General features: G+C 37.8%; 1 protein-coding gene across 4 annotated transcripts in view; it reads left to right on the plus strand.

Annotated features, from left to right (window-relative positions):
* LOC107670115 (sodium/calcium exchanger 2-like) overlaps nt 1–14,969 on the plus strand; it is a 110,130-nt gene extending 95,161 nt beyond the window's left edge. For 3 of the 4 annotated variants that reach the window (XM_016462609.1, XM_016462610.1, XM_016462612.1), the window contains 8 exons: nt 944–1,399; nt 3,560–3,936; nt 5,972–6,075; nt 7,586–7,603; nt 8,113–8,237; nt 10,302–10,401; nt 11,840–12,118; nt 13,606–14,969. In XM_016462609.1, coding sequence (XP_016318095.1) covers nt 944–1,399; nt 3,560–3,936; nt 5,972–6,075; nt 7,586–7,603; nt 8,113–8,237; nt 10,302–10,401; nt 11,840–12,118; nt 13,606–13,982 — 1,836 coding nt within the window. In that variant the 3' untranslated portion in view covers nt 13,983–14,969. The remainder of the gene's footprint in view (nt 1–943; nt 1,400–3,559; nt 3,937–5,971; nt 6,076–7,585; nt 7,604–8,112; nt 8,238–10,301; nt 10,402–11,839; nt 12,119–13,605) is intronic. The other variant, XM_016462611.1, reaches the window with a different exon arrangement.
* Nucleotides 14,970–16,141: the final 1,172 nt, after the last annotated feature.

Genomic DNA, 16,141 nt, shown 5'->3' on the forward strand with positions numbered 1-16,141 from the left:
CATTTTTGGAAGGCCAAACAAAGTAGTTTCGCTTTCACAACGAAACACAGCATCACACACGGCGGGCTAGAGTGAGCGGAGGCCGGAGGCCTAGAGTGAGCGGAGGCCGGCTTGAGTGAGCGGCGGCGGACCTGCGGCAACCACATTTGGCGACCCCGGGCTGGACTCCGCTTCATCCACGGTGAAAGCCGATCCGGCGATTTACAGCGCGAAGTTGATGTATTTCCTCAGAGACCAGCACAGATCAGCTCCAGGCATGACGAATCGGATATCGTCCTCTTTTGGAAGGCCAAACAAAGTAGTTTCGCTTTCACAATTAAACACACAGCGCCTTCACGACATGGCGGCAGCGGCAACAACAATACTACAGCGAGAATAAAAGTTACACCTTCTTTCTTTGTGTGAACATTTGGGCGGCGTTATGCAAATCTTCCCACATCGTAACGTAGACATGTGGGGGCGTGTTAGAACGAGCCATTTTAGGTAGGCGTGGTTGACTCTTAACTTTTACAAAGAATATCTCTTTGGATTTGAGACTTTAGTCTTTGCAACTTTACAGATCTTCTTTATGCACCAAGAGCTTGTAACACTCCAAAGAGAAAGGAAAAATTGAAATCGCATCATATGACCCCTTTAAGTAAAGGAATAGCTTAATGTGGGGAACAGGCCAAGTTGTTTGGACAAAAATGTTACTCTTACTGTAGTTCTCATATCTAATTCACAATTGTCAATGAATCATGATGTGCGAGAACCAATGCTGTTTGGTGTCATTGACGTCAAACTTGGCATATTGGGCCTTAAGTGATCAAGTTTGAATATTCACAAACTTTTAGATTTGAAAGCTACTTCGATTTTCTGGTTTGGAGCAATGTGAGGGTGAGAAAATGATGACAGAACTTTCATTGCACAGCACTTTCCTTGACCTTTGAATGTGTCTTGGCAGGTGATCCGTATCCTGAAGGACCTGAAGCAGAAATACCCAGATAAGGAGTTGGATCAGCTGATGGAACTGGCCAACTACTACGCCCTCCTCCATCAGCAGAAAAGTCGCGCCTTTTACCGTGTCCAGGCCACGCGCATGATGATCGGGGCCGGTAATGTGCTGAAGAAACATGCAGCAGATCACGCTCGCCGTGCTGTTGTGGCAGGCTGCGATGAGGCTTCAGAGGAGGATGACCTGGCCGTCTGCAGCCGCATCTCCTTCGAGAGCGCACACAGTCAGTGCATGGAAAACTGTGGCACCATCATGATACCCGTGGTGTGTCGAGGAGGCCTGGGGGAGAGCACTTTCTACGTTGACTACTGTACGGAAGACGGCACAGCCAATGCCGGCTCAGATTATGAGTACTGCGAAGGGACACTGGTGTTCAAACCAGGAGAAACCAGGAAAGAAATTAAGGTGAGGAGGAGTGAAAGGAGAGAATAAAAATTGGCTGAAAAATCCATCTGAAAACCTAACCTACAGTTGAAACCCTTATACTTTAACCCTTATGGTCATTAGTTGGTCCAAGCTTGTCTAGATGGTTAATTTACTTGATTACCTGCCAGTGCAGGGGTGTCCAGTGCTGCTCCTGGAGGGCTAACGTCCTGCAGAGTTTCAACACACTTCCTGGAAGTTTCTAATGAGTCTGAAGAGCTTGATTAGCTTCAGGTATGTTTAATTATGGTTGGAGCTAAACTCTGCAGGCCATTGGCCCTCCAGGAGCAGGTTTGGACACCCCTGCGCTAGTGGATCTGGAATCGACTGGGATGGTCTCAAGTATCCAAATTTTGCATGAAAGTTGCTTTCTATGTTCGTTTTTAATAACATGTACACAACATACAATTTGGTGCAGATGAAACTGGTAGATGGTCGTTAGCTTGTCCAACCTGGTCTAAACTGGTTAAAAAGTTGAACTACCTTGCTAATGGATCTGTTCTTGAATAGGGGAGGGTGTCAAATATCTGAATACTCTGAAGTGACATCAATCATTGATCATCAAATCAGTATTTGTGTGAACTTTGAGGTAATATAAGTTTATTTCTACATGAGTTTCTAAGAACATGTCCGCAACATCAAGTGTAGCGTTAGTTCTAGCAGGTCACGTGAGTCACGCGTGCATCAGTTAACTCTCCGCTGATCCACGTCTACCTATAGGAATACGACACCTTCAGTATTATCAGCCGCTTTCGCGTTGCTTAATAGCTAATTACCCTCCTCCATCCCCAATTCCTCCTCTCGTTCAGCCAGGATTCTGCTTTCTGATTCTCCTTTGAATCAGACTAATTCTAAAATGTGTTCATTAAATGATTGAACATTAATGATATCTGCAATATGTTGGTTCTGTTCTGTTACCCTAAGGGGGTTATCGCTGCTCTCTCTGCTCTCATCCATGCTAGGCTGCATGGATGCACAGGGAGTTCTTGCCCAGAATAGAACCATACCGCCAATCTAAACTGTATGCTAATTGTCTGTCACCTTTGACGATAGTGGTCCTGACAGAAATACAGTTTGGTCCAACTGAAACCAGTGTATGGATTTACATGGTTTCTACTTCGTCCACCTTTATGGTAATTAGCTGGTTTAAGTTGGTATAGCTGGTTAATAAGTTTAACTACCTGCTAGTGGATCTGGTCTCAACTGGGATGGTCTAAAGCAGGGCTGTCCAAACTCGGTCCTGGAGGGCCGGTGTCCTGCAGAGTTTAGCTCCAACTTGCCTCAACACACCTGACTGGAAGTTTCTATGCCTAGTAAGAGCCTGATTAGCTGGTTCAGGTGTGTTTAATTAGGGTTGGAGCTAAACTCTGCAGGACACCGGCCCTCCAGGACCGAGTTTGGACAGCCCTGGTCTAAAGTATCCAAACTTTGCATGAAAGTTGCTTTCTATGCAAGTATTCTAAGAACATGTTTACAGCATACAGTTTGGTCCTACTGAAAGCAGTAGAGTAGGTGGTTTTACATGGGTTCATTTATGGTCATTAGATGGTTTAAGGTGGTCTAGCTGGTTAATAAGTTGAACTACATGCTAGTGGATCTGGTCTCAACTGGGATTGTCTTAAGCATCCAAACTTTGCATGAAAGTTGCTTTCTATGTAAGTTTTCTTAGAACATGTTCAAAACATACAGTTTGGTCCAGCAAAGTTCTTCAACCAAAAGGTTGAATCTACAGTAGTACTGATTCTTGTACGTCCATTAATAGGAATCTTTTATGAACAGGCGATTCCCAAGGACAATGCTTTAGTTCCTTAACAACAGCTTCCAAAGAAAAAAACTCTGTCTTTAATGTAGTATACTTCCTTTTAGAAAAACGTCCACTCCACAGAGATGGACAGGGCTGTAAATCCATGGCAACAGTGCTGTAGTGTCTGTCATTGGTTGAGTGACAATGAGTGACTCTTTGCCAAAAAGACTGAGAAAGGATTCAGAGTGATGGACACGTTGATCAGAGATGTCAGATCTCTACAAATCCATGTGAGATGAATGTTAAGTCCCTAATGTACTATGTCCAAGAACTAGTTCTGTGTTCTTGAAATTTACTGAAGCAAAACCGTTTTACTGAAAGTCTGTCTGTCTTTCTAGGTGGGCATCATCGATGATGACATCTTTGAGGAAGACGAACATTTCTTTGTGCGTTTGCTGAACCTGCATGTCGGTGATGCGGAGGGTATGTTTGAGAGTGATGACACGGATCAGGCTCCCAAGGCCCGGCTGGTGGAACCGCTGATGGCCACGGTCACCATCCTGGACGACGACCACGCAGGGATCTTCAACTTCACAGACCGCTTGGTGCGAGTGAGTGAGAGCGTGGGAACCATGGAGGTAACAGTGGTCCGGAACTCTGGCGCCCGCGGAACTGTGATCATTCCGTACCACACGGAGAACGGGACAGCCCAAGGGGGAGGGGTCGACTACGAGGACACGCACGGAGAGCTGGAATTCACCAACGACCAGACAACGTGAGTGTGAAAAACACAAGAAAAGACGGAGGAAATCAGTGTGTGTCTGTGCAAAAACTCACTTCCACAATGCAAGGGTGTTCTGAGTCTATGGCATCGCTATGTAGTTGTTAGGATGTTCTGAGTGTTTACTCGAAGGTTTCTAAGCAATTGGATACTGAGTGGTTTCTAGAGAGTTGCTAGGGTGTTCTGTGTGGTCACTAGAGAGTTGCTAGGGTGTTGTGAGTGGTTGCTAGAGAGTTGCTAGGCAGTTCCTAGTGTATTTGGGGTGGTTACTGGTAACTTGTTAGGCAGTTGCTAGGGTGTTCTGGGTGGTTACTAAGGAGTTGCTAGGCAGTTACTAGTGTGTCCTCACTGGTTACAGTACTTGAGAGTTGTTTGGCAGTTATTATGGTGCTCTGGGTTGTTGCTAGGGTGTTCTGAGTGGTTACTAGAGAGTTGCTAGGGTGTTCTGAGTGGTTACTAGAGAGAGTTGCTAGGGTGTTCTATGTGGTTACTAGAGAGAGTTGCTAGGCAGTTACTAGTGTGTTCAGGGTGGTTACTAATACTAACTACTTGTTAGGCAATTGCTTGGGTGGTTACTAAGGTTTCTAAGAAGTTGCTTGGGTTTTCTGGGTGGTTACTAAGGAGCTGCTAGGTAGTTACTAGTGTGTCTTCACTGGTTACTTGAGAGTTGTTTGGCAGTTATTATGGTGCTCTGGGTTGTTGCTAGGGTGTTCTGAGTGGTTACTAAAGTGTTGCTAGTCAGGTGCTAGGGTGTTCTGAATGGTTACTAGAGAGTTGCTAGGGCATTCTGGATTGTTGCTAGGGTGTTCTGATTGGTTACTAGAGAGCTTCTAGGCAATTTCTAGTGTATTTTGAGTGGTTACTAAAGAGTTGCTAGGCAGTCGCAAGGGTGTTCTGAAAGGTTACTAGAGAGTTGCTAGGGCATTCTGGATTGTTGCTAGGGTGTTGCTAAGCAGTTGCTAGGGTGCTCTAAGTGGTTGCCACCTGTGGCTGGGGGTCCTCCTCCAGTATAAGTCTGAGATATTTTTTCACCTGTTTTGTCATCCACCAGCTGAAGACCTAGCGTCTAATCTCCTTGTAAAGTAACAGCTCATCCCTCTCTTTTGAGGTATCACTCCTGTTCAGTGATGCTTGTTCAAATCCCTGGAGTACGAGCGATATTGATAGTGATGCTTGCATGCTTAGTATGTGTGAGTCAGTAAGATCATTAGCAGATGCAACGCTTCCGTCTGTCTGGAGTCTTTTTTCTGTCTTTGCCGGATGAACGTGACACTGTCCTACATTATGGATGAGCACTAAATGTTACGATTTTCCTGTGTTTGTCAGTGCTGGAGGTAAATCCAACACCACTCAGTAAATTAGCGCCCTTACAAAGCATTGTGGATTTAGTTTTACATGCATTGAGGTTTATATTTGCACACATTATTGTGAGTGGGAGCGTATGTGAGTGTATGAATGTGATTAAATATTGACATGCAACCTTTTAAAATTATTTAAATGCTGATATTTTCCATGATTTATGTGAGCATGTTTTTGTGCCTTTATTTGTTTGTGTGTGTGTGTGTGTGTGTGTGTGTGTGTGTGTTGTTCATTCATCAGTTCTTTTAATGTGATTTCATGTCAGGGTGGAGCGCTGCTGTTCATGACCCCAGAGGAACAGCATTAAGTATTTATAAGGTGCTGTGTGTGTTGGGTATGTGTTGTGTTGTGTTGTGTGTGTGTGTGTGTGTGTCATTATGCAGCCTTCTGACATTTTCCTATTTAGTCGCAATTTTCTGTCACTTGTCCCAGTAATCGATGTGAGACTTCAAAGCCACCACCTGAATGTCTGATTACTTGTGTCTATGTGTGTGTGTGTTGAGTGTGTGCGTTTCTGTGTGTGTGTGTGTGTGTGTGTGTGTGCGTTTATGTGAGTGAGTGTGTGTGTGTGTGTTTCTGTGTGTGTGTTTCTGTGAGTGAGTGTGTGTGTGTTTCTGTGAGTGTCTGTGTGTGTGTGTGTGTGTGTGTGTGTGTGCGTGTGCGTGTTCAGTCAGACCTTTCAGGTGAGGATCATTGATGATGAAGAGTACGAGAAACATGAGAATTTCTTCATCGTTCTTGAGGAACCACGCTGGCTGAAGAGAGGAATCTCAGGTGTGTGTACAGTGTCACACTATAAGGACTATGAGATTAACTCTATTAGTTTTTAGAGTGGTTTTGGGCATTCATTTGACATTCGGGTTCAAGTGATTTCCGATACAGTTGGCTCCGCTCCCAGCCCTAATGAGCTGCCTTCCTAGACAGTATTTTTAGGCTTCATAGGAATGTTCCAGGCTGCAAAATGATGCTGCTTTTTAAGATTATATAAAATACAATGCTTGTTTTCAACCACAATATAAGGCAACATTGCATATATATTATGCTTACATACTTTTTTGTTGTATATACATTGTATTATATACAATAAATAAATAAATAATTATACTTTATTTCTAGATCATTTTATATATATATATATTAATATTAATAAATAAATATAATAAGAAAATACTTTTAAAAAACAAATATAAAAATAAAAAATTAAATATTACCCATTATGTTTTAAATTGGCATTTTAATAATAATAGCAATGTATAAAATCAACATATTAAAATCAAAACATATTAGATATACATTTTAATACATGTACATATAAAATGCAAGTATATTTTTATAAACATAAGATATTTAAATTATACATTTATAAATATATTAAACTATTTTGTATATAGTTTTAATTATATATTAAACTATTTTTATTCAGTATTAAAAAGTATCAAGAGAAAATAGAGCGTCTGTAATTTTATTTGCATTGTGTTTGTAGTTTTTATCAAGTAAAAAATAAAATATTTCACTTAATATTTGTGTATGCTTTTTATTATTATTATTATTATTATTATTATTATTTCAATTATAAAAAGCATTAACAAATATTGGGTATTAATAGTAATAATAATGATAATCACCATCATAAACAACAACAAAAAATTTAAAATTAGGATTTAGAATATTATTTGTTAATCTAGCAACCCCTTAAAAATAATATGCATGCACGCATAATTTCTGCTAGACTTTATTGCTGATTTGACATTGAAATGTGATCTTGACAAACAGTTTTCCAGTCGTTCCTCGTTTAGTAGACAGCAGATGCTCCTGCATCACTGTAAAACAGCAGCCTGAGGGTGTTTCTGAGATGGTCACCAAATGCACTTACTTGCCTTAAAGGGTCTTTGCTCTGCAGGAGTCAACTATTTGACGGTAATGGATTCAGCTGTTAGCAGCAGTGTTGCTTGCATGCGTGATGTGAACAGCGCTCTTTGTCTGAGCGTTTCAGATCAGTCACTTATGAAATGCTGTTTTTGTTAGGATGCTGGTTTAGTATTCAGAGAAGCAGCTCACTAGGGTTTGGAGCAGAGCCACAGTCATGGGATTCGTGTGTGTGTGTGTGTGTGTGTGTGTGTGTGTGTGTGTGTGTATGTGTGTTTATTGGAGCAGAGCCACAGTCATGGGATACATGCATGTAGATGCGTGTGTGTGTGTGTGTGTGTGTATGTGTGTTTATTAATGGAGTAAACTCATCTCCAGCACTAACTCCATCTCTCTTGTCCCTCCTTACATCACGCAGCCCTGCTGCTGAACCAAGGTAAGGTTTCAGATCAACCTCTGATCAACTGACATGTGTCCACACTAACCCTCATGTTACACACTCAGCAGAGAAGAGAGAGGGGCTAAAAGCCTCCCAGAACCCATGAGGGATGTGATTACGCTGTGAAAAGAGGGATCAAACGCTGACTTTTGAGAGAGAGTTCAAACCATTAGACAGAAAGTCAAAAAATATCTCAATAGTAGCTGTCGCAGACAATCAATCTCAATTTTTACTCTGCTTTACAGAAGTAAAATGGGTTGTAAACAGCATTGTAGTTGGTAGATTCACAGTCTGGCACACATGCATTCAGAACGTCTCTCAGAGCTTGTGTTGTTTTGTTCGTGTGCGTGTCGTGCTGTCATACGTGGCGTCTTATCGATCGCTGGAGCTGTTGTGTTTTTGATTGACAGGTAGGGGGTGTGCCCTCCGTTTCCTGTCTGTTGTATCTCATCTATTCTTTTCTGTCTTCTGTCTGGCTCTTTTCTTTGATCGTCTGCGGCTTTCAGAGGATCCGGAGGGGCAGTTGAGTGCAGAGGAGGAGGAGGCCAGAAAGATAGCAGAGATGGGGAAACCTGTTTTGGGGGAGCATAGCCGGCTGGAGGTAGTGATCGAGGAGTCATATGAATTTAAGGTAACAGTTGGAAACATTGAAAGTAGCATATTTTATTTTATTTTATTTTATTTTCAAAGAGTCCTATGAATTTTCTGTAAGGTTTCAAGTCTGAAAAAAATAGAAAATAGTCCGACCATATTTTATTTTATCAAGGAGTCCTATATCACGTCTGAAAACAGTGAAATTAGTGAGCCCATATTTAATTAAATTTTAATTGATTTTATTTTAGTTTAGTTTATTAGTTTATTTTATTTATCAATGAGTCATATGAGGTATCACATCTGAAAACAGTGAACTTACTGAGTCCATATTTAATAAATTTTTTTTTGTTTATCAAGCTGTCCTATGAATTCAAGGTATCACAGTTGAAAACACTGAAAAATGTCAGTCCATATTTTATATTTATTTATTTACTTATTTATTCGAGGAGTCCTGTGAATTTTCTATAAGGTTTCACATCTGAAAATATAGAAAATAATGTCAATATTATTATTTATTTATTTATTTATTTATTTATCAAGGAGTCCTATGAATTTACTGCAAGTATTCACATCTGAAATCATATTATTATTTTTTTTTTTTATTGAAGAGTCCTATTAATTTACTGTAAGGTATCATTTGAAAACACATTTTTATTTTATTTTAAAAATATTTAATTTTTATCTTATTTTTTGTTTTTTTTAAACAGATGTAATATTTCAGCTATATCTCCCAGCCCTATTATTCCTCCATCTGTTCTGTAGACATGACATGAGGCCACACGGTGAAATCATGCATGCTGAACAGACCTTCATGTACAGTACAGTAGAGCTCTATATATAGATTATGTGTTATACAGCATGAAAAATGAACATCCATCAGTCATACTGACCCACAGCTTGAGACTCCCAGTAGATTCCCAATATATTCCTGCACATGATGGTTAGATTTTTTTATACATATGCAGTGGGTGATTTTCAATTATAACTGTTTATGACTATTTACAAAAATATAATTTGAAGTTCCCGTTTAATGATTACCCAGAGTGAAATGATGCATTATGATTGTCGGCTCTGTTCATGACAGCAAATGTTGACGGTTGATTATATTCTCATCTAAAAATTACATTCATATCATTTCTTTTTTTAGAGTGTTATTTATCAGATCGGTGGTGCTAAACGAACAGTTGTCAGGTTCATTATGTTTGTCATGATAGTAATATTTGATGCCAGCACTTCAGAAGAGAGGATGCAAAGAGATTATTAAAGTGTTGGTCTGTTCACATGACAGTTGAATGTGGTCCAGATCTGGAAAAAAAAACAAAAAAAACTGTGAACAGGAAAAAACTGAATCTGATATTTTCAGATCTAAAAGATTATATATATATATATATATATATATGAATTTAAAAACACCTTGCTACGTACTGCGTTGAGCTAACCAAGACTTGTCATAGCACTTGCATTTTATTGCTCTTTTGTTAGTTTTGATTGCTTCTGTTTGTCCTCATTTGTAAGTCGCTTTGGATAAAAGCGTCTGCTAAATGACTAAATATAAAAATATCTATATATAATATATAATAATAATTATGCATTGAATCTGCTATTTTCAATTCTGAAAATGTCTTATTATGATAATAATAAATATAATAATAATAATAATAATCATACATAAATTATATTGTGCATTTATTTGAAAATTGTATGTTTATTATAACTTTATGAGCAGTAAAAATCACATTAAATCTGATATTCTCAGTTCTGAAAATATATACCATTAATTTATTTTTTTTATTATTATTTTTTTTGTCTAATGCAATGATCATCATAATTGTGCATTATATTAAATGATATTATGAAAATGACATTGATGATAGGGTCCCGAAAACAAGCACAGTCCCAATCCTTTCACTAGTGATTATCCTGAGCTGTGACATCAAAGTAAAATACTGTATAGGTCCATTGTATGATATAGTTACCCCTGATCATACGGGCCACATTTATGTCATGTGAACAACCTCGGATAAAAAATCTAAACTGAGCAGAAAATCAGAGTTGGGTGCTGAATGGTGTGAATGTTTGAGTGATCTGTGCTGTGTTTCAGAGCACGGTTGATAAACTGATCAAGAAGACTAACCTGGCGCTGGTGATCGGCACTCACTCCTGGAGAGAGCAGTTCGTGGAGGCCGTGACCGTCAGCGCAGGTCCGTCTCACACACCTTTGTGCTCCTCATGAGTGTGTCGGATGTTTAATTGGTCTCTTTTGAAATAGGAATACACTGTATGAGTCACACCGTATAAATTTCATTCCCTCAGCAATTCTCAGACTTAATAAAACACATAATGAGGCTCTTACATTCTCAAGCTGCTCTTTTAATGCTCCGTCTCAGAAGCTTCAGCAATGCACAGTCTGAAAGCAAGAGCTCAGCTAAAAATGACATTTCTGTGCACCTTTACAAACCTTTGTGACTTTATTTCTTCCATGGAATACAAAAAAGAAATAGTGCAGAATTTCCAGCATGCCATTTTCTATAATGACTAAAACTGTTGCTAAAAGTACCATAGAAATAGTCTATACCAGGGTTAGTATAGTTAATTAAAACTAACTTTTTACAAGCAAACTAAAACTGAAACAAATTAAAACCATTAATAAAAAGTTACGTTTTATAATAACTGATATAAAAAAAAATTGCAATCAACTCGTAATTTAGTTTAACTTGATATACTAAACTAACTAAAATTGAAAATTACAATATATTAAAAATATATATAGACATAAAAACTGCTAACAGTGACAAAAACATACAGTAAAACTAATAAAACAATCTGAAAAAAATCAGCTAGTTGCAAAGGCAGCATTCCTCATTTTAATTTAGTTTAACTCGATGTACTAAATAAAACTAAAATCGAAATAAAATCAATAAAAATTATATAGGTATATAGAAAAAACTACTAAAATGACAAAACAGTAAAATTACTAAAACTGGGAAATGAAAATTAAAAAGGAAAATATAAAATACACAATGATTCAAAATATTAATAAAAACTATAATAGTATCTCAATGATTCTAAAATAACACTGGTCCGTAAGTTGTAAATAAAGCTCATGGAATTATGATGATTTACAAGAAAATATTTCAGTCTTTCTCCTTCAAATGTCATGTTCAGTTCAATGTCTTACATGTCAATTCTTTGTATTTGATTTACTTGCCATTTCTGAGTGAAAATTGTTTCTACACATAATTTTTGGATTTATTTTGTTTTTTGAACGCATATAATTGAATTTTAACTTCTAAAATTAAAATTCCATGAGAATATACAGGTGCATCTCAATAAATTAGAATGTCGTGGAAAAGTTCATTTATTTCAGTAATTCAACTCAAATTGTGAAACTCATGTATTAAATAAATTCAGTGCACACAGACTGAAGTAGTTTAAGTCTTTGGTTCTTTTAATTGTGATGATTTTGGCTCACATTTACCACGACATTCTAATTTATTGAGATGCACCTGTACATATATCTTACAAGTTTGTTTGTGTCAGTGATGTGATCCTGCCATCTGGTGGTCAGTTATGGTAATGACCGTGCATGTAGAATTGGCCAGAGTTTAGTGTAATTTATTAATTATGTGGCATCCTCAGGTGATGGAGATGAAGATGAAGAGGAGGGTCGAGAGGAGCGTCTCCCGTCCTGCTACGATTACTTCATGCACTTCCTGACGGTGTTCTGGAAGGTTCTGTTCGCATTCGTTCCGCCCACAGAGTACTGGAACGGCTGGGCCTGCTTTGTGGTGTCCATCACTGTAATCGGCCTCCTCACTGCCATCATCGGGGACCTGGCGTCACACTTCGGCTGCACCGTGGGCCTCCGGGACACCGTCACCGCAGTGGTGTTCGTCGCTCTGGGCACTTCTATCCCAGGTGTGCTTGAGGATATAATGAAGGGTTTAGACACTTCTCACTGCATTAGATTATGAAAAATGCACAAAACACACTTTTCACTTGATAAAAGGAACATTTTATTTATTTACAGTTAATTTTGTTCAGTTTTTAAGTGATAAAAGTGAGTTTGGGGTCAGTAAGAGTTATTTATTTATTTATTTATTTTAAATAAGCCACGGCTGATCACCAAGGCTGCATTTATTTGATCTAAAATACAACAAAAAAAAAAAAGTGAAATGTTATTACAATTTAAAATAACTGGTTTCTATTTGAATATATTTTGAAATGTAATGTAAATGTAAAATTTCTGTGATCAAAGCTGAATTTTCAGCATCATCACTCCAGTCTTCAGTGTCACATGATCCTTCACAAATCATTCTAATATGCTGATTTGCTGCTCAAGAAACATTTCTGATTATTATCAATGCTGATAGATAGATAGATAGATAGATAGATAGATAGATAGATAGATAGATAGATAGATAGTTTGTGGAAACCATCATATATATTTTTCCAGGATTTTTTTAACATTAAAATGTTCAAAAGAACAGCGATAGATAGATAGATAGATAGATAGATAGATAGATAGTTTGTGGAAACCATCATATATATTTTTCCAGGATTTTTTTAACATTAAAATGTTCAAAAGAACAGCATTTATTTGAAATAGAAATCTTTTGTAACATTATAAATGTCTTTACAGTTACTTTTGGTCAACTTAATGCATACTTAATGAATAAAAGTACTAATTTTTAAAAATAAATAACATATTTTTGACCCTAATCTTTTGAACAGTAGTATATACTGGTTTATATTACAATTTACTGAAAGTAAATGGCATATACCTGTATGCAAAACTGCTACAATTCACATTAAAATTTATTTTGCATTAGAGTGTTGTTATTATTAATAATTATATAATTACATTAAATCTCAATATTTGATACTTTTTTTTTTTTGTGCTGTCAAATGATTAATCGCGAATAATAGCATCCAAAATAAAAGTTTTTGTTTACGTAATATATGTGTGTGTACTGTTTATATTTATTATGTATATATAAATACACACTCATACAGTATATATTTTGAAAATATTTGCATGTATATATTTATATAATTTATATTATATATAAATATATTTAATATACAAATATAATGTATTTTTCTTAAATATATACGTGCATATGTGTGTATTTAGATATACATAATAAATATACACAGTACACACACATATGTTATGTAAACAAAAACGTTTATTTTGGATGCAATTAATCGCGATTAATCGTTTGACAGCACTATTTTTTATATTACATTCAATTAGATTCGATTCGATCCAGAAATTCTTGTAAAAGTTACTGACTGATTTTGATCATTTGAAAATATGAAATATTGGCCATTCTATCAGCTTTGTCGATATAAACGTCTACCACCAATGTCTATATTTTCTCATGCTCTCTCTCTTTCAGACACATTTGCCAGTAAAGTCGCCGCTACTCAGGATCAGTACGCAGACGCCTCCGTGGGAAACGTCACAGGCAGCAACGCGGTCAACGTGTTTCTGGGCATTGGTGTGGCCTGGTCCGTGGCGGCGGTGTACTGGGCCATCCAGGGCAAGCGCTTTCACGTGGATCCCGGCTCGATGGCCTTCTCCGTCACCCTCTTCACTATTTTTGCCTTCATCTGCATGGGGGTGCTGCTGTTCCGCCGCCGGCCGTCTATCGGCGGAGAGCTGGGCGGCCCTCGGGTCCCGCGCCTGCTCACTACACTCTTCTTTCTGGGTCTGTGGTTCCTCTACATCCTCTTCTCCAGCCTTGAGGCCTACTGCCATATCAAGGGCTTCTGAACGGCCCCGTAAAGGAGAAATGGGGAGCAAATGCTTGTTACGACACACACTTATAGCTACAAACAGGCTTGATAAACTACATACATCAACACAAGTTTGCACACACACTTACAAAACACTTATGAATCGCTGAATGCACTAATGCAAATCATTCAGCTTCGATGAGACCTAGAAGAGAATCCGAGGTGAAAGAGAAAAAGAGATGGATGATGCTGGAGAGAGATGAAAGATGAGGAGTTTATGAAAAAGGAAGCAAAGCATGTAGCAAAAGAGGGCAAAGATGAGCGCGATGTACTATAAAGAGGGAGTGATGCTGTAAAATAGTCACACTTCTATCTTGTCGTCTCTCAAGCTCATAGGCAGAACTGATGCCTTTTGCAGCTGTTGTCACATAACAGGTCTTTTTATGGTTCAAGGGCCCAATAACTCAGAGTAAAGATAAAAGGTGTCTTCAGAACTGTAATGAAAATGCACCAGCAATCGGGCTGCTTGACTGATCAGCAGTTTCGCTTGCGATGTGCATCATTCTGTACTAAAGCAATCATTTATGATTGTTGCTTGTACAATATGACTGCAGAGTTCTTGAGTAAAAGCAAGACGGTCTGAAAGTTGTGTCACATAGACGTCAAGCATGTAAAATTACATTAGACCCAGCAATGAATATGCACAGCAGGATATGATGTCATGTTCTAGGGCTTCTTATTTTAATAAATAATAATGCAGTCTAGTGTGACTGCACCTAACTTCGAAATGGTTCCATATAAACCCAAGCAAGTCGTTTCGCTAATGTGGCCAATTTTTCACCTGCTTGATGTCGGAACTGAGCAAACTCAAAGTTAATAGTAATGTGAAGGGAATGCTAAATAATGAAATATTTGTTTCGCAAAAATATTGTCCATAAATATGTCAAATGAAGACAATTTATCAGTGTACATGACACACCAAGCAATCCAAGACTTTCAATTGTGCCCTGAAATGACAAAAATATATTGCATTTTAATGCTATTTATGGTTAATAGTTATACTAAATGTAAACATCTAATACAAAATAATATAAAAAAGGATTATATTACATTATACTCAAAATATTATTTTGAAAATATGAAATATTGGCCAGTTTATCAGCTTTGTTGGTACGTAAATCTACCGCTGATGTCTATACTTTCTCATAGTCTCCCTTTTTCAGACACAATTGTGCCCTACAATAAAAAAAAATCATTTAGGATCACAGCAAAATAGTGGCAAAAATAGTCTGGCTTAAAGGGATAGTTCACCCAAATGAAATGTGTCATCATTTACTCAACCTCAAGTTGCTCCAAACCTGTATGATATTTTGAAGTACAGTATGTTGGTAACCAAACAGTTGTTGGTAGCCATTGACTTCCATAGTATGCAATAGTATTTGTTTCCATACTATGGAAGTCATTAGCTACCAGCAAATGTTCGTTTCCCAGCATGCTTCAAAATATTTTCCTTTGTGTTCAACAAAAGAAAGTAATTGATTAGGTTTGGAACAACTGGAGGGTGAGTAAATGATGACAGAATTTTCTTTTTTGGGTGAAATATCCCTTTAAGACTAGAAGAAAGCAGCAGTAGCTCATGGACAGAAGATTATTTGAAGATGGAATTAGAACGTTATCTATTAGAAATGTTATCAGAGACTCAATATTCCGCTAGATTAACCTTCATCCTCTGATCGGGTCATTTTGACCAGAAATGGCTTTATTTTTTAACAATTGAGTGTTCACCTGAGTCACACTGAATCCAGATACTTACATTTATTTTTACATGAATACCTATTCTACACCTCAACAGTCCCTCTAATTCAACGAACAAAACATCTTTTTCACAATGAATGGGATCTTCTAAAATGGAACACTGGACATCATAAGGATTTGAATCTTCAGTCGACACATTCATTCTGCACTTTCGCTAGTAGAGACAATGGAGCTCCTCTTTTAAAAGTGTCAATGTAAAAATTCCACCGCAAAACACTCGCCGTCATCTCCATATCTCCAACGGTCAAGCCACTGGGATGTACGCAAAACATAGTAGTGTTCAGAGTATGCTAGGAATAAAAGACATCTCCGTCGATGCTTGCAGTGGCTGAATGGGTACCGTCAAAGTAACTCTTAATACAAGTTTATTAGAAGAGCAAA

This window comes from Sinocyclocheilus anshuiensis, unplaced genomic scaffold (assembly GCF_001515605.1).
Source record: "Sinocyclocheilus anshuiensis isolate Anshui unplaced genomic scaffold, SAMN03320099.WGS_v1.1 scaffold48, whole genome shotgun sequence".
Taxonomy (NCBI): Eukaryota; Metazoa; Chordata; class Actinopteri; order Cypriniformes; family Cyprinidae; genus Sinocyclocheilus; species Sinocyclocheilus anshuiensis.